Source organism: Taudactylus pleione, unplaced genomic scaffold (assembly GCF_031769625.1).
Source record: "Taudactylus pleione unplaced genomic scaffold, aTauple2 ptg000314l, whole genome shotgun sequence".
NCBI lineage: Eukaryota > Metazoa > Chordata > Amphibia > Anura > Myobatrachidae > Taudactylus > Taudactylus pleione.
In genome coordinates, this window is record NW_028284715.1 from 12,739,568 (window position 1) to 12,759,367 (window position 19,800).

Sequence of the window (19,800 nt, forward strand, 5' to 3'; positions counted from 1 at the left end):
GGTAAATGAGGCACAGTCTTATGAATGCATTGTGCACTACAGGCAAAATTAATTCTCTCCATCTACTCTTAATCAACCCTCATTTGTAAAGCGCATAAATGTTCCGCAGAGCTTTACAGAGATTATTTGAACTGCCCTAGAGTACAGCCATGGCCAAAAGTTTTGAGAATGACACAAGTATTGGTTTTAACAAAGTTTGCTGCTTCAGTGTTTTTAGACCTTTTTGTCAGATGTTACTATGATATACTGAAGTAACATTACAAGCATTTCATAGGTGTCAAAGGCTTTTATTGACAATTACATTAAGTTTATGCAAAGAGGCAATATTTGCAGTGTTGACCCTTCGTTTTCAAGACCTCTGCAATTCGCCCTGGCATGCTATCAATCAACTTCTGGGCCACATACTGACTGATGGCCGCCCATTCTTGCCTAATCAATGCTTGGAGTTTGTCAGAATTCGTGGGGTTTTTTTTTGTCCATCCGCCTCTTGAGGATTGACCACAAGTTCTCAATGGGATTAAGGACTAGGGAGTTTCCTGGCCATGGACCCAAAATGTCGATGTTTTGTTCCCAGAGCCACTTGGAGCACCTTGCCATAAGGCAAAAGTGATAACTGTCATGCTGGAAAAGGCATTGTTCCTCACCAAACTGTTCTTGGATGGTTGGGAGAAGTTGCTCTTGGAGGATGTTTTCGGTACCATTCTTTATCCATGGCTGTGTTCTTAGGCAAAATTGTGAATGAGCCCACTCCCTTGGTTGAGAAGCAACCCCACACATGAATGGTCTCAGAATGCTTTACTGTTGGCATGACACAGGACTGATGGTAGCGCTCACCTTTTGTTCTCCGGACAGGTGTTTTTACAGATAACCCCAAACAATGTGAAAGGGGATTCATCATAGAAAATAACTTAACCCCAGTCCTCAGCAGTCCAATCCCTGTACCTTTTTTCAGAATATCAGTCTGTCCCTGATGTTTTTCCTGGAGAGAAGTGGCTTCTTTGCTGCCCTTCTTGACACCAGGCCATCCTGCAAAAGTCTTCGTCCTGTGTCATGCCAACAGTAAAGCATCCTGAGACCATTCATGTGTGGGGTTGCTTCTCAGCCAAGGGAGTGGGCTCACTCACAATTTTGTGTAAGAACACAGCCATGAATAAAGAAAGGTACCAAAACATCCTCCAAGAGCAACTTCTCCTAACCATCCAAGAACAGCCTTTTCCAGCATGATGGAAGCACCTTGCCATAAGGCAAAAGTGATAACTAAGTGGCTCGGGGAACAAATCATCTAAATTTTGGATCCATGGCCAGGAAACTCCCCAGACCTTAATCCCATTGAGGTGGGTGGACAAACAAAAACCCACAAATTCTGACAATCTCCAAGCATTGATTAGGCAAGAATGGGCGGCCATCAGTCAGTAGGTGGCCCAGAAGTTGATTGACAGCATGCCAGGGCGAATTGCAGAGGTCTTGAAAACGAAGAGTCAATACTGCAAATATTGACTCTTTCATGAACTTAATGTAATTGTCAATAAAAGCCTTTGACACTTATGAAATGCTTGTAATGTTACTTCAATATACCATAGTAACATCTTACAAAAAGGTCTAAAAACACTGAAGCAGCAAACTTTGTGATAACCAATACTTGTGTCATTCTCAAAACTTTTGGCCTTGGCTGTACAATTAACCTAACAGTATGATTTTGGGTTGTGGGAGGAAACCCACACAAAAACAGAGTGCATACAAACTCCACACAGGCAGTGACTTGGTGGGAATCCAACACAAGACCTCAGTGATGTGACGCAGCAATGCTAACCACTACGTCAGCCGCACTGCCAACGGTGGATTTGTTTATCTCATTGCACTGGTTGAGCGCTAATCCAGTCCAAATCTGGGAACGGGTGGTTTGTGCTATGGCTTTTGCAGCTTGGGTGCACAACTCGCAAATGACTGATGTATATAAATTGTTACGTAATACACAAACCAAATAAACCCAATGAATTCCAATTTGAGAGAGACATCTGCATTGCTCAGCCAGGTGGATTTGTGTCTATGCAGGTTCAGTGGAACATAGATTACCAGTTTTCCGTACCATCTTTAACAGATTCAGAGCTGGCTCCTTAGTCCGGACTCGTAATTCAGCAATCGTCTAAATTGCCTGTCTGTTCCTAGACATAATGCCCTCCGCTTCGTGTTTTGTAGATACCGTTATTTACACACTTTCTGCAAATGCCCAAGATCTCTCCACCGTAAATCAGTTTCTTAATTCTATTCACTGGTTAATTGCTGTCCTCTCAAATAGTGCCTCATTAAAAGTCTATCTGAAATGTGTGGGAGATGCAATGACTTTCTTTTGTTTTCAAATATTTGTGCTCCATATGGGGCTTATGAATCATACACTGGATTATCATCAATTCGGCTTTGCATTCCAGGAACATTACTGCCACTGATTGGAAATGCTGTTCTGTCCAATGCTGGAATATGTTCTTTTCAACAATCCCCCAGCATCTGCTGCGCAGACCTTTCTGTTACTAAAAATGACTTGCTTGTTTTTTGGGATGAGAGAGCAGTAAAATATGGCAGCGTCCATAAATTGACATCACACTTAATGTTTGCAGAGTAAAGGTGCCTCCCGGTGTTCTCGCCAATCCTACTGTCTTTGCTGGGCTCTAATTGTAAATTATGACCCAGAGAAGTAGTCAAACTAATAAAACATGTGGTTAAAGTTCAATGTTTTCCAGCATGGGACCTTTAGTATTTATATGACGGTTTGAGGTTTTCTTGATGTGGTTACGGGGTAAAAAAAATCTTATATAAACTGATCTTTATTCTCGGGAATATATTTCAAAGTGTTTCCATAAAAGCTAATCAGGCAATTGTTCTGCTCAGTAACCCTTCGTGTCATGTCGTTTTCTTTGTCTAGGAGGAGGACGAGCTTGACTCTCACACCATGGTCAAGACTAGCTCTGAGAGCGCTGGCACCATGAGAGCGGCCAGCACGATGAGCGAAGGTGCCCAGACCATGATCGAACATAACAGCACCATGCTGGAGTCCGACTTGGGCACCATGGTGATAAACAGCGATGAGGAAGAGGAGGAGGAAGATGGCACTATGAAAAGTAGGTTATATTGTCAATGGTCGGTGACATCATAGAGGATACGTTTAAGGGCTATATTGATGTTTTGCAGGTTTTTTTTTTTCCCCGACGTGTCCTCTACCACCTCCTTTGGATGGGTTGAGTACGGGATGCCGACGCTCGTGATGCCGACGCTCGGGATCCCGACCCTGCCATCCCAACATGGTTAGGATACAGACACTTGTCGATAAGAATCCTAACACTCTCCCCGCACCCTAACCTCCCCCTAGTTCCTAAATCTAATCCTCCACCCCCCCCCAGTGCCAAACCCTAACCCCTATCCCCACTACTTACCGCCGGCACAGGGATTCTGACTGGTGTCGGGATTCCGAGCGCCGACATTCCATCAGCCAGGATTTCCACTACCTCCCCCTTTGGACAAACCTTTGACGTTATATATACAAAGTGCTACAGCAATAGTTTTAGCATACTTATTGCTCTAAAGCAGGGGTCTTCAACCTTGGCCCTCCAGCTGCTGTGGAACTACACATCCCAGCATGCACTGCCACCTTTTTGATATTACAGCATGCTAAAACTATGGTAGTGCATGCTGGGATGTGTAGTTCCACTGCAGCTGGAGGGCCAAGGTTGAAGACCCCTGCTCTAAAGTGTCCCATAGAACAGTTCTCCCAACTTCTTTCCTGGTAAATGTGAAAAACAGGCAATAAATAAATTACTGTCAGATTTATGAGCGGTTCCTATTTGTGAGTGCTCACCAGATCCGCTGAGGTCACACCAATCGATCATACGAATCCTATCCACGCATTTAGCAGCTAGCTGTAAAGCTATAAAAACATGTTTGTAACCTAAACATAACTTCACACGTAACCAATACCTGAACAGACAACATATAAATAAATGTATGTCACATTTACTGTGTGTTTCAGCCGTATAATTTCTTCTGCATTCGCCACTTCACATATCTGCATGACGTTGTCTCTCCCCTGGACGCACATAAATATTCCTGTTAGGGAGAGGGGGGAATGTCCCAGGTACTGCTAGGAGTGGTTCCCGGGAACATTTTGAAATATCATCAAGCAGTAAGGCGTTGCTGTGTCTGACTTTGAATGGTCACCTGAGATCCCTGGATCTTCAGCCCATTCCAGCCACTAATTGAAATAATGCATAAAATATTAGGAGCAGAGTTTCATGGATTATTTTCTCAAGAATCAAATGCAAATTAATGAGTGTACGTTGTATTTGCACAGCCTGTACTTTTAAAGCTAGGTACACATTAAGCCTCCTAGCCGAGGAATACCCTGTATTTATGTGGTGCACCACAACCCAGTTATGTGACATGCAGAGCTTTCTCACTGTTTTGTGCACATTACATGCCGCCTTCACTTTCCTGCACACAAACTGCACAACATGGCCAGAACAGTGCATCACCGGGTTATATAACAAAACTTAGGTAGGGTCCCAGAAATCCTGCTGTAGATTCTGGGGGACTGTTCTAAATATGCGCCACTCAGGACTGCAGTCAGCTCTCTTCAGAGCTGAGTGAGGGATTAGTGCTCTGGTCACCTTTTAAAATCCCCAATTAGATGTGACACCAAGGGGTATATTTAAAAGAGTCCGAGTTTTTGTGCGATTACGCATCACTTTGCAGTGAGGGTCTGAATCAGCAAGGATCACAATTATAAAGCTGCACGCAGGCAGCTTTTAAGTTGCGACCCTTGCAGGTATGGTAATGCACAGGAGGCAACATGCCTCCTGTCCATTACTTATCCGAACTGCGTTAGCCAACGCAGCATTGGATAATCTGCGTAACATCGGCCGCTAAGGTGACCCATGGGGTCACGCAGCCGGCCGCCGCAGTTGAGAGGAAGAGGCCAGGAAATCTCGGTCAACTGACGGAGAATCTGGCTTCTTCCCTCCCCTCCAATGGCGGCGACACACCTCCGTTTCAGGAAACTGAGGCCATCGCCGCCCCCTCCCCACCCACAAACTGCAGCAGCCGGTCAATCACTGCCAGTCTGCGAGCGGTATCGCATACCCGTTCTGCATATACTCAGAACGGGTCATGCACCGGTGAAGATTCCTGAACATCGGGAATCTGCGTTCAGCAGTGCAGCGCGTACACTGCTGAATAAGGCCCCGAGTATGATGTGAGTTTGTTCATAATAGCTTGCGAATTGTAGTGTGCGTGTGTCTAAGAAATGCAAGTGTGATTGTGGGTGAAAACTCGCAACTTATGATGCGACTTTCATTACAAGGTGCGAGTTTAGCAGAAGCCTGCACAGATCAGTAAGATCTGTGCAGGCTTCTGTAAGTTAAAAGTGTATGAAACTGTAAAAAAAATATATATTAAAAAAACAACTTGGTGTCCCCCCAAAAGCACAACCATCACAGGGCTGTGTGAGCCGGTCCTGGTTGTGAATATATGGGGGAAAATAGACATAGGGTTCCCCCATATTTTCATTAGCCAGCACTAGGCTCTGTGAGATTGTCCTGGTTGTGGAAATACGGGAACAAAATGAGTAGGGGACCCCCCAGTATTATCCACAACCAGCAGCGAGCTATTACTAGAGGGGGTGTAATTCTGCAGCTGGGGGAACACACTTCATGGGGTCCCCCGGCAAAAACATTCATCACCCAACGCAAATCAGGCCAGGCCACGGATCCCTGGGGAGATGGAATCCGCGGCCAGGGTACCCCAGGACGGGGCTGAAGCCCGGGGCTGTCCCCCTCATCCCTGGCCACTGGATGCTGGGTTTATGGTGTTAAATAATAGATTTAAACTAATATTGTCTTTTACAGGGTGACTAGAGGTCCCAGCCAGCCTTCCCCCGCACGCTGGTACTTGGAGAACCACAAGTACTAGCATGTGGGGCATTAAGGGCCGGCTGGTACCTCTAGTCCCCTTGCAAAAGAAATATTACAATAATGACACGACACATACCGTAGGTTGTATTATTTTATTACACATACAGTACACTCACTTATTCCCTCATTCACTCACACATACCTGCACTCACACTACATACTTACCTTGTCCCTTGCGCCAGTCTGTCCCCTTTTAAAGTAAAATCCCCAATCGCTGTTAAAAAAACAAAACAAAACAAAAACAAAAAAACAACATTCCCACCCTCCCACTTGGTTCAGGTCCTCTTCGATCCATGTAGGCATCCATGGTCTTGGTAAAATAAGAAAAACAAGTTTGCTAAGTCCATGGACACAGTACTGTTTTCTAAGGACAGTGCCTACCAAATGACGGGTCAGCCGTGACGTTTCCAATAGAAATCTATGGGCTGACTGTTCATTAGCTAAGAGCGGAGAGCCCCCAGCTCTCTTAGCCAATAATCCGTTCCTCTATATACTTCAATGGTGGGAACAGCAGGGTTATTCAGGTTCATTCCCAATATTGAAGTCTATGAGGTAAGCGTTTATTGGCTTGCATAGTTATATACATAGATATACAGTAGATAGATATGTGCTTACACTCGAGTAATAGTGATCAGCATAAGGGGTGCTTATCCTCTTAAGATTTTCAAGAAATCTTTTCCAGAAATTTTCCAGAAGTATATAGAGAAGCGGGCACTCGACAAATTTTACAGTATCCAAAAAGGTGCAGTTTTGTTATCATAAGCAAATGTCCATCAAAGCCATAAGGCAGCGTTTCCCATCCTCGGTCCTCAAGGCACATTAATGGAGCAGTCGTTCAGTGTAGGCACATCAATCATCCCCCTAACATGCTCAACCTGACGTTATCGTCAGATTGTCCAGCATGTTCGGCTGTTGATTGATGTTTGGAAACGTCCAGCGGGAGCGCACATCGCTGGTCGTTTCCTACATAAAAGTTCCCGATTTGTGCCCGATTACTGAGCCATTGCACGATTACGATGTTGTAATCGTGCAATCGTTCAGTGTTATCGGCATGTGGATGTGCGCCTCAACAGTCCAGGCTTTGAAGGGTATCCATACTTGAGCACAGATGGTTAAATCCAAAGAACTGAGGTACTAATTAAGTCACCAGTGCTCAAACATAGCTAGCCTTAACACCTGGGCCGTTAGTGTGCCTTGAGGTCCGATGTTGGATAACTCTGTAACAATCTAATAGCAGGCCGACCTTTCGATTCTTTTCAGAAACATTTTCAAGACACATCAACATACATCCACAAAGTGAAAACAGGACCAGCTTTTATTTATTATAGCCTCCTCAGCTTCTGCATTTGAAGAACAAATTACCTGCCATAATTTTATTTGAATTATGTATTATATGGTTACTAATAAACATTCCTGGGAAGAATGCATGCTGTGGCTTTATAATGGCACTCTTTTCTATCAGCTTCCTATATGAGATATCTTGTAAAGCTGCCCATACATCTGCGACGGATTGTCGCGATGAAGCAATGTGATGGGAAATGCCGGCGTTTCTGGGTGTAAACACCGACCACCCACCACCGATGTTCAGCGATCCGTCGCAGGATCGCTGAATTTTTACATGTTAAATGTCCCCAATTAGACAATCACGATAATTTTTTGATCGCGATCGTCAAATCAGGAAAATCCAACATGTTGGATTTCTGCGATGCTGGGTTGCAGCATCGCGGGATCGCGGTAATCCATCACAGATGTATGGGGCCCTTAACTTTTTGGTCATTTATGCTAAATTGTTTTCCCTTGTTCCCTTTCTATCATCTTAATGTATGAGATATTATGTCATTTGTTGGTCATTTATGCTAAATTGTTTTCCCCTGTTAATGGTTTCTTAAAACACAACACCCTTAAGGGGGTTGTATTTTACCATTTGATATACTTCCACTTGGGTAGTCATTTGGTGAAGATGCATCCTCTGAAAAACCCACCATTCCCAATTTTGGGACCACGGGAAAATGGCTTATGTTAGTACTCCATTTATCTCTTGTTGGAAAAGATGAGTCAATGATTTTTTACCACTTATAGGAGACAGAGAAAGGAACACTTGGAAAGATGCCTCCAGGGTTTGTCGTTCTGGCAGAAAATGCCAGTGAAGAATCACTTTCATTTTTGCTTGTCCTTTGTCCTTTGAAATACTAGTCTGCAGGATTCTAGAAATGGAAATCCAGCAAAAGAGCAGTCCTTACATTTTGTTTTGCTGTGTGTAACATTTTTAAGGCTGATATTATAAAGGTCTCTGGGTCCTAGTGGAATGAAGCTGTAACTCCTTTAGCCACTAGATGGAAATGAAGAGCAAATTATTACACACATGCACTAGCCAAGAAGTCATATATAGCTTATGTCACTTGTAATAAATAATAAATACACATTTTGTTTCACATTTACCCCTCTAAAGCTAAAACGGTTTGAATGAAAATATATTATAGTATTTGGTAAGACTGATCATTTTAAATTTTGCAGAAATTGAGCCTTTAATTAAGTAAAAATGTTGCATAGCTATTTCATTATTGTTTCTTATCCCATAATGAACATAAGGAGGCTGGTGCAGAGGTGAATGTAAGTCCACTTTGCCAGTGTACGAGGTCTGCAATAATCTTCTGGATGCACAAATAGTATTAATATTTACAAACAAAGTGAACATTACATATTTTCAAAGTATTCACCAGAGCAGTATTTGCAAAGTTGCACGCGCTCAAACCACTTGGTGAAGCAGCTGGACCAGTCAGAAGTAGGTATGTCTTCTACATGCTGGATGAAGGTCTCCACTGCAGCTTCTGGCGACTCAAAATGAATCAAGCGCATCTTGCGCTTGATTTGTGGGAGCACAAGTCGAAGAAGTCGCTAGGGGCCAGGTTTGGTCAACAAAGCTCCTGGATGCGTCCATAAGCCAGAAAATCCACCATTGTCCTGGACTTGTCGTCGGGTGCATTGTTGTGATGGAGAACGGCACCACGCGAGTTCTTGGACGTGAGCGTGAGTTCTTGGACAGCGCCTGGAAATGGCTTCCAGCACGTGCGACAGACATTCGTTGGCGTACCAGTTCCCAGTGATGGTGCACTGCTGCACGAGTGGTACGGTAGCTACTTGACCCGTCTTGGCCACAAAAACAGCCACCATTTGCTCTCACATCATAGCTTCTGTGGTGGCGCATCTTCAACTGCGGTCCACTGTGACGACTGTTGTTTGGTCTTGCGGTCGAAACTGTAGATCCAGGGTTCATCGCCACTGTTGATCCCCCAGAGTTTGACCAACCGCTATCAAACCTGGCCAGCATGTTGCGTCACCAAGGCGCCCAAGCCTCTTTTGCTCGCATGTCACCCAAATGGGGCACCCAGCATGCAGAAACCTTGCTCAGGCTAAGCTATTCGTGAAGTATCGTGTGGATGGATCCCAATGTGATGCCTATCTCCCTCTCAAACTGGGCCACAGTCGCCCTGGCACTCACCTCAGCTATGGCCCGCACTGCAGCAATGTTATCCTCGCTGATGCCGGACACAGGTCGGCCGCAGCGCTCCTCGTGTTCCAGGGACCGTCTCCCGTGCCAAAATCCTGCAAACCACTCAAACCCAGTGGTCGGGATGGTGCTTCCTCTCTAAAGGCAGCTCGCAGTCGGTCAACTCTCTCCTGCTGTCGCAAGTCACTCTTGTAATTGTAGAAGATCATGGCTCTCCAGTGGCCTCTGTTGAGCTTCATGATGAGTTCGTAAAGGAAGTGAACAAGCGACTTCTTCTGTGCGCAGCGCTGCTTATATACAGTTCTGTTCCCTGAAATTTCACAAGAACTTTAGTCAGAGGTTACATTCACAACCAGACAGATTGTGTCGATACTACCTAAGCCCTGCACATCCTGAAACTTATTGCACCCCCCTCATATTTTGTGTATCTTTGCATTGTGATCATGCTCTGGAGCTTAATGAATGGAAGTATGTGCGATGCCGAGTCATATGCTACTCTCCCGCATCTCCAATTGCAGCGGAAGGGGTGTGACTGTGTAGTTACGGGGCAAAGACCAAATTCAGCCAGGGAGTGTCAAATGGAACTGGAGACCATGCAGAGTTGTGTCTACGCTTAGCACCAGAGATGGGGCCTACAGCTAATAATGATATCTGTGTACAGATGGGGGCCATTTTGTCGCAGAGATATGTATACGAGCCAATATCTGCATTGTTAAAGTGCACGCAATGCAAGAGCTATTACAGACAGTGGGCCTGATGCAGAGTTGTACGCTATTTTCATTGTTGCCTCTGAGGACAAAAGACACCATCTGACAGCATTGCAGATCTCAGCGCTGCGTCTGAATCAGTTGTGATGGCCACAGTCATTGAACATCTGAGTAAGCCTGAGTTTTTGAGATGTAGTTAGGATACAGACGGGCACTATCCCGCCCACCGATATCCCGACAGCCACATCCCAACATGGGACCAAGGATAGCCCCACTACTAAATCCCTACACCCGGCTTACTGAACGAAGGTAAGCCGGGTGCCTGTGCGTGTAGCTGCGGGGGGAGCTTAGCGTTAGGGACCCCCCCCCTCCCGGGAGGGTTAAGTTTAGGGTGCAGTGAGGGGGGGTTAGGTTTAGGCACTAAGGGTGGAAGTTACGGTTAGGCACCCCTAAGGGAGGCTTAGACTACTGTGATAGGATCACTGGTAAAGTGGTCTGTGACAGGGACATTTATCCCAGATTCCTGTCTCATGTGTTTTAAATCCCCAGGAGAAAGTCTGCAGTGAAGCAGGCTTGAGTCTCGGCTTTTTGAAAAGCCGGTTTGGGACCTGGGGGTTGTGGGTGAGAGGCTCCACCCACGGCCACTCCAGGTTTTGGTTCTCGCAGCCTGGTACAGGCTTGTTAGGGTTTCCACCTGAGAGTGGCCAATATAAGCCTAGTGTGTTTAGGGCTGAGTGTCTCACCTGGGAGAGCAGACAGGGAGTTTGCTCAGAGACACTTGAAAACCTAACTGTAAGTGTTGTGCTGTGCCTTGGTTGCTGGTGAGGGCATTAGACCCTGCCAGGTTCTGGTAGTGAGGGAACTACCTGTGAAGTTAGTGCCCCGACAGGGCTAGGATTTATGTTTGTTTTCTTTATGTTGTTTCTGACATTATACAATAAAGACTGGCACCGACCAGCTTGTACTTGCATCCAGACTGGTGTGCTGCTTCCCTGCTGCTGTGAGTGTGTGTAAGAAAGGAGTCCTTCTACCCAGGAGAGGGAACCCCTAATCTGACTGTGTCACACTACTTACCTGATGCTGTCGGGATTCTGACCCGGCGGGCTGCCGCCGTCATTACATACCGATTCCTGAGTTTTTTCATGTGCAACTGAACTGCTCAGCCGGGGCCAGTAAAAATCTGTCGTAAGGTCCTGGCCTTGGCACTCCCAGAAAAGAGTCTTTGGTAACACAGGACGCCCGACCCCCCCCCCCCCAATCCCCTAAACGTCTGCAGGGGCACTGCCAGCGTACTCGTACATTGAGACCTGCATGCGCGCTGATCTATAGCAATCAGATATGTGCGCAACCCATTGGGTTTGCGTACAAGTCTGAATTAGGCCCAGTGTACACAGTGTGGGAGCAAATATGGCCGACTTGCGTTCAACTCCACATTGACCTCACCATCTCCAACTTACCCTTGACCTCTGGACTTTGTAGTACACTAGATAGTCTTTACCGTCTCTCATTTACCGATTGACATTTAGTTTTTGGGTGTAGTTTACTGAGCGTTCTGAATTGCTTTTCTTAATATTGTTTTATGGTCAATGGACTGTTTTAATCTAGTAAGTAATGCTGGGGGGGTGTCGCTGCCATTTTCATTCATTAATATAAATCATTCCTCATCTGTACCTTGGATTTTGCTTTTAACCTGGCATTCTCCCATTGAGATCGGTCACAATAGCAGGGGACATAAGGGCTCTTGACAAAGATATTACCAAACTGTTTCTTTTTTTTTTTTGCTGGCCATCTGTTTAAAATAAACACCACACAGCAGTTATGCTGCAGCACGTCAACATTCATTCATTGTATAGAACCCAGCACTCGCTCCCTGTACAGTGAATCCTGCTGTTTGAGTCTTTCCCATTAGCACATTCTCCAGGCAAAGCCATGATGCCATCCTCATGCACTAACATCGATGGCTGATCCCTAATTGAGTGTTTTCGCACCTTTCATTGTACCATGCCTGCAGGAATATAAATCTGTAGTCAGCGACTACTTACACATGATTCTTGGTCCTCACTTGTGCTGCTGAAAGATCAGAGTATTGGATTTACATGCCATATTAGCATTATAAGTTACCTTCGCCTTATTGTCATTGATTTGTAATGTCTTACATGTTCATTCTGTGCCTTGATTTGTATAACATTACATTTAAAAGGGTGGTATTTAATTCATCGTCCTTTAGGTATGCTTTTCCACAAGCTCCTGGGTTGATGTAAATAATTAAAGTGATATATTAATTGTTTTCAGATACATTACACTTGGGGTCTCTGCTCTTAAAGCCTTAAGCTCATCGTTTGCTCCAGGAATAATAAATTATTCTGTGCCCGTTTCATTTTAATACACAGTGTTAATCCCTCTCGAATTTACGTGCTAAAATGATTTTGGAAAGGAGAAGCGGGCGCATTCCAATAACATCACTCAGAAGTATTGATGGAAAACAACACTAAACAGTTTTCTCACATGATGCGTAGGAAAATGGGATTAGCACTTCTGCTCAAGTGTAGAATAAATCAGTCCCAATAATCAGCTATCACTTAGATGTTTAACGATGTTGACAATTTGGCCACAGTGCAAAATCTGGATACATAGATACCTTATATTTGAATAAAACAGGATTTGTTTTGTTAAATATACATTTTTAAAAAGTCTGTCCTTATTACTGCTAAACTGTAAACATAGACAGTGCTGAAGAGGAGAGCATTTAACATTAATATCACAAATAATAAAAAACTATGCCCATATATATAATAAAATGACATAATATTTATTGAAAAATGAACATCATTCTGACATCTAGAGTACTCAAATGCATATAAATACAATGTCCTTAGTACTGAACTATGGTATATTATGATAGTGTTTGAGAACTTTTCTTGACTTGTTGGTGAGTTATTGTTGTACTTTTAATCAGAGCAGTAACTAGACTTTTTGGTGCCCTGTGCCAGAAATAGCATTGGCTCCCCCCCTCATTTTTCAAAGGGACATCATGCACCCAAAAAAGGGCCATGGCTTCATGGGGAAGGGCCAGGGAAGAGATAGGGGAAGCCAGGAGATGCTGGGGATGAAATAAGAGGAAGCTACAAGCAAGAATGATAAACAGAAATTTTACAGGCCCAAACAGCACCCCTTGACCTGTGGTGCCCTGTGCGATGGCACCGGCCACACTACTCTAGCTACGGCCCTGCTTTTAATATATTTATAATTGTTCTTAATACATTGTATATATTGTACTCAATTGTTTGTACAACCTATTTAGTAAATAAACCCCCAAGATAGAAACTGCTACATTACAGGTTAATGTAGCACGTTTCAATCTTGGGTGTTTACTAAAGATCGTGTTTCCTAAACCGCTGTCGGCTAAAAGGGCAATAGTAATAGACACAAATCGGGGTGGGGGGGTTTGCTTGTTTTGCCCTTTTGAATCCAGCCCTTCAATCCACAGGGAATCTGCAGGATTGAAAAACCGATCTCTAGTAAATATACCAGTGAATCTATAATATCCTGGTGTATGTAGCTTTAGAAAGGGCTTTTGAACTCTGCACATTAGGGGGTCAACTCTGATTTGGGAGCAAAGCAAGCAAACAAACAAAACACGTAACTTTGCACTTGGACAAACCATGTTGCAATGTAAGGTGTACACGAATACCCCTTTCACACTGCCAGCAATAACCAGGGTTATTTTACGTGAACGAGCAGCAACCCAGGATATTGCTCAGTGTCAAAGGGAGCTTTTGAAATAACCCGGGTCGAGCAACCCGGCATTTCAACCCTGGTCACAGCATAGGCTGAGGCGGCGCTTGGAGATTACCTCTTCTCCAAGCATCGATTCGGCACTTGACTGCATCAACCTGCTAGCCTGAAAGGGGTCACACCCAGGATAGACCCATGTACGAAATCCCGGGTGTGACCCGGTAGTGCAGTGTGAAAGGGGTAGTATTGTTTTTGCATGCAGGGTAAATACTGGTTGCTTTTGCATGTAGCCACTAAATATTGGACCGCTTTAATAATATAGATTAGATTTTAACTAGGACGCTCCCCTCTCTGCGCATTTAAAATTTGCCCTACTTGCAGAGCCGTATGGTTTTGCCAAGGTATAAAGTCACTTTTTAACATTTTTTTTTTTGCTTTGCTCCTAATTCTGAATCCGCCCCTAGGGCCCCAGCTCTGTGCCAACCACTGCTTGGATTTAGGGAGCAGCGTGCCCTTCTTCCCTCAGTATAGACCACTGTTTTCTGAAAGTGCCTGGAGAACAGGCAGTTCTACCGTGCAGACGCGTCACTACCTCTGCGGAGCCAGTAAGGCAGTACTGTAACCAGCTAGACCCCCTGTTAGTTACTCTGATTATAGTCACATTGTTTTTGTATTGTAAGGTATAACCATGATCATTCATGTATATTCTGTTCCTTAAAAACTTTGTTCACGCCAGTTATTATAACCATCTCATGAGCAATTAATATTTTTTGGAATTGCCAGGCTTTCTCAGGAGAAGGCTTTCTCCACATGAGAAACAGTCCTTGCAGTTTCTGTTCCTTGCCTGTGTTAATGTGCTATGCACTCGGTTTTCCTTGGGGGCTCTAAATTTAACTTGGAATGAAGTGATGAAATTAATCCTAAAAGGTTTTCTGGGGACATCTATTACTTTTAGCTAAGCTGCAGCTAATCGCTAATGCCCATATTGTGTGATTAGGCACAGATATAGTCTCAAACTTGTATGAAATTTGTGGATTAACTTTAAAGGCTGATTCTACCCAAAGCAAAAACCTTAATTTTGGGTGGAACTAACTAAAATAAAGTTAAGAAGAAAATATGTCAGTGTCCTGGGTATGGTCTATCTTTTTATATTGTGTTATGTCAAAAGCTGGATAATGTTGATGTTTTTCTGGCAGTCTTGGTCTTTCTGCAATACAACAAACAAATGAAAAACTATTTATGACAAATGGGGGGGTGAAAATTTTAGCCCCAACATTTTGCTTCTGCTCAAGATCTCCCGTGGTGGTTTTATCTGATATAACCTATTGATGCCTGCTATGATTATTTGATAACTTTGTAATTATAATGTAGTAGCTGGGATACCCGGCATTGCCCGAGTTGAAGACTGGACCCTAAAGCACACCTGCAGCTTTTATTTGTTTTACATTGTGCTCACCTATAAACCCATTCCATTGATCCTGAAAAGGACCCCACTGTTTGCTAATATGCATGCAGACAGTGGCGTAACTACCGTGGAGGCAGAGAGTGCGGCTGCTATGGTGCCCGAGCTACCTCTGTTGCCTGCCGCACCCAGTCACGCACACAAGGTGGGCCGGTCCAGTCAAGGCCACCGAAAAGGGCCCGATATAGATTTGGTGCCGACCCGCCAGCTGATTACAGCGCCGCTGGTTGTGAGGCAATCAGAGCTCGTGGACCGGCAGCCAATCAGCAGTTGCTGCTCCTGATTGGCCGCTGGTCCGCGAGCTCTGATTGGCTGGCGACCGGCGCCAAATTCAAATTGCGTTGGCTCTCTGTCCATATCTGCCACTGACTGCCGGTGCGTCAGCTGCAATTAGCTGGCGGCCCGGCCCCAAATCCAGATTTGATGGCTGCTAATGGAGGACGGGGGAGGACACGGGGAGGTGAGTTGCTGGGGGGGGCGGGACATAATGTTATACGGGGAATTACTGTGCGCCATAATGTGTAAGAGGCACTATTGTGTGGAATAATGTGTTATATGGGGCACTAGTACTATGTGGCATAATCTGTAAAGGGCATTACTGTGTGGCATAATGTATAAGGGGCACTACTTTGTGGCATAACATGAATGGGCAAATGTATGTGGTGTTTTACCTCTGTGATTGGCTCTTTTAAGATCTTGCTTTGTGGCCCCCAAAGATCTAGTTACACCCTTGCATGAAAGCACAGACGGCTGACTAATATATATGGTCACTTTGAAAAAAACAGACTGTGAGGTTAAAATTAATTTTTGTAGCATTCCCAAAGGTTTTTGGCACACTGCCAATTTCCCCTGGAGCCAGCCCTGGAATCTGTGTAATTTAAGAGTGTCCCTGACGAAGTTCAAAACTAGACAAAAACCTGATCCTGGTCAAAATACACCATCATGCCATGTTTGGTGGAGTTAGGTACAAAACTCTAGCTGTACATAAAGGACAGACAGACACGCTTTCTCACTTATTATATAGATGTATGTATGTATGTATGTATGTATGTATGTAGTACTTTACATACTGACAGTTATTGTATTCCAAATGTAATCTCTCACGAGCAGGGCCCTCTTCCCTCGTGGGCTGTGGTATAAGAGATAGACAGTTAGTTAGACAATGTCTAGATAGATACCAGATGTTAGACCGTCAATAGTTAGACACAAACAAAAGTTAGACACATTAAAGTTCGACAGGTACAAAAGCTTGACAGGGTCAAAAGTTCGACATGAAAATGGTCGACACAAAATTTTATTTATTTATTTTTTTAAGTCCTAATCTGCACCCTAACCCTCCCTCCTGGTGCCTAACCCTAACCGTGGGGGTAAGTGCCTAACCCTAATCTTAAAAATAAAACAATGTCGACCATTTTTGTGTCAATCTTTTTCATGTCAAACTTTTGACCCTGTCGTCCTTTTGTACCTGTCGAACTTTTTACATGTCCAACTTTAGTGTGTCTGACTTTTGTCTATGTCAAACTTGTCTAACTATTAACTGTCTAACATATGGTGTCCATCTAGACATTGTCTAACTAATTACTTTCTGTTTATAGTCCGGAACCCACCTCATGTGCTTCTCCGTATACTTTCTTCTACTCCTTCTGGTGCATATACACTGTCAGATATGTCAGATGAACGATTTTTCCAACGATTTTACAAATATTGAATGATTTCAGCCTGTATTAAAATGAATGAAATCGACCAAATCTGACTGCAAACACGTCCGATATCGTTATCTGACAAACGGGAACGCGCATCGTTCATCGTTGCAGGGACACGTCAGATTTTCTTTCAGATATGAACATTTGAACGATTTTTTTAAACTTTATCGTTCAAATCTATAAGAAAATCTGACCTTGTGTATGCACCATTACTCCCCACAAGGGCATCTAACACTTGATTGCTGACTCCCTGCTGCTTATTTTGAGTGTTATGCAGCAATGTGTACAAAGTACAAACCATGTCCTTGTCCTGTATTGTACGTTATGAGCGATTTGAATGATATCGTTCATATTGTTATCGTTTATATCGTTCACTTTTATGCAGTCACCAACCTGACAACGACCAAAGATGCGCGTTCCCGAATGAACGATAACGATATCTATGGTCTTTCATGCATGCAGGCCAACTTGGACGGTTTTGTAAAGATTTGATTGTAAAAAGATAGCTTCACTGATACATCTATCATAGATATCTATCAGTGTGTACAACCAAAATCTATCATAGATATCTATCAGTGTGTACAACCAAAATCTATCATAGATATCTATCAGTGTGTACAACCAAAATCTATCATAGATATCTATCAGTGTGTACAACCAAATTCTATCATAGGTATCTATCAGTGTGTACAACCAAAATCTATCATAGATATCTATCAGTGTGTACAACCAAATTCTATCATAGGTATCTATCAGTGTGTACAACCAAAATCTATCATAGGTATCTATCAGTGTGTACAACCAAAATCTATCATAGGTATCTATCAGTACAACCAAAATCTATCATAGATATCTATCAGTGTGTACAACCAAAATCTATCATAGATATCTATCAGTGTGTACAACCAAAATCTATCATCGATATCTATCAGTGTGTACAACCAAAATCTATCATCGATATCTATCAGTGTGTACAACCAAAATCTATCATAGATATCTATCAGTGTGTACAACCAAAATCTATCATCGATATCTATCAGTGTGTACAACCAAAATCGTATGACCTGCACTACAGAAAGTTGGAGGGTAATCTATCAGCGATCTCTATGGATGTTCAAGTTGTTCCGTGTGTATGCAGCATTAGTTACTAGTTTCTTGTTCACTTATTTGTTTATATACATTGTTAGGCGCTGTGGAACACTTGTGGTGCCATATAAATAAAGGAGGATGATCATAATAATAATAATAAATGTGTAAGTAGTCACACCAATGGTGCCCAAACTGTGGTCTGTGTTTCATACGTGACACGTGGCCATGAGAGTGCCCAGGGAATGTCAGGACTATTTTCTGGCCGTGCTCTAGTAAGCCTCTGCGATTCACATGAAGCTGAAGATGCCCCGGCGTCATAGGCGAGACATACATTCTGCGACATCATAGGGTTACTCAGATGTCCGATGTTTCCACTTTTGTACGTAAGCGGCGGATGTGCGCCGCCAGAGGTGGGCGTCTCTGTGCACAAGACATCAGCTAAATCATTAGCATATTTTCGCAGAACCGCTGCATACGGAATCGCAGTTGCAACGAAATTTGCGTCCATCTCTGCACCAGGCCCTGAGCTAAAAAATATACACTCTATACAGATTGTATAGCGGCATTGTTGCTAGCAGATTAACAGTAGCGGTGGTTCATTAGTGGAGTCGTAATATGAGTGATGTCTTTAATATTTTTGTATGAATTGTCTTTTTACTTTGTTTATTGTGAAGCATGTGTATCCTGGAGTTTTAATACTACGCTTCTCTTCATGTAACCAGGAAATGCGACTTCTCCACAAGTACCGCGGCCGTCCTTTATGGATTACTTTGATAAACAAGACTCTAAAAATAAGCCCCATGAGAACCACAATCAGAATGTCCACGAGCAATACCACATATCCAAAAACGTCTTCCCCGACAACTGGAAGGTTCCTCCTGATGGCGATTTCGACTTTGTAAGTATTAACGAGCAATGTCATTTGTTCTAAGTGTCAGTTATGGACAAGTCCCATCACTGGGGATGTTAGGACCTCATTGATGAAGGCTCGCCTGAATAGTGAGGAATGAGCCCTGTCATTGGCAGAATATTGTGGTTCTAATGCCCAGATAAGGGTCTTCATATTTAGATGAATTGCTTTTCGGTTTCAGTTGCAGATTAATTTATTACTAAGGCTGTAATTTTGCTTATTAACATTTTATATTTGTACATAATTATATGTACAATATATTGTAGATGTGATTGTTGCTGTGATTTAACTCATGTTGTTAGAATGTGGGTGTATCTGAACATCATGGAAAGGAAACGTTAAACATATCATAAAATATTATAAACAATTGACTTCCACGTTTTAAGACCGGGGAATCTTTAGTGGCATTAATGCAGACAGCTTGCAGTAGCAACCATGGCGTCATCCCAGTCTCTACGCTGGAATTCAGTACGCCAGGGACCATTTCAGAAGAACAACTTTGTTATAGGAATGCAACTTCATCATCACTGATGTGGTCAGGGCATCGGATAGCAGCGGGACATACGTGGCCAAGGGGTTGTTACAAAATTGGATAGAGTGACATCTTACGCCAGTGTGCCTTCCTCCGCCCGCTACGCTTCCTCCTACAGTCCAGTTCTCTTGCGGCATCTTGATAAATGTTATAAACAGTCAGAGGCTTCAGTTCACTTTCAAACAAGATGTTACACT

The 19,800-nt window shown here is 43.6% G+C and overlaps 1 protein-coding gene across 1 annotated transcript in view; it reads left to right on the forward strand.

The window, feature by feature from the left end:
* Positions 1 to 19,800, forward strand: part of STK3 (serine/threonine kinase 3) — a 240,699-nt gene that overhangs the window by 151,214 nt on the left and 69,685 nt on the right. Inside the window, exons 9-10 of the mRNA XM_088442695.1 lie at positions 2,918 to 3,113; positions 18,884 to 19,059. Coding sequence (XP_088298821.1) covers positions 2,918 to 3,113; positions 18,884 to 19,059 — 372 coding nt within the window. The remainder of the gene's footprint in view (positions 1 to 2,917; positions 3,114 to 18,883; positions 19,060 to 19,800) is intronic.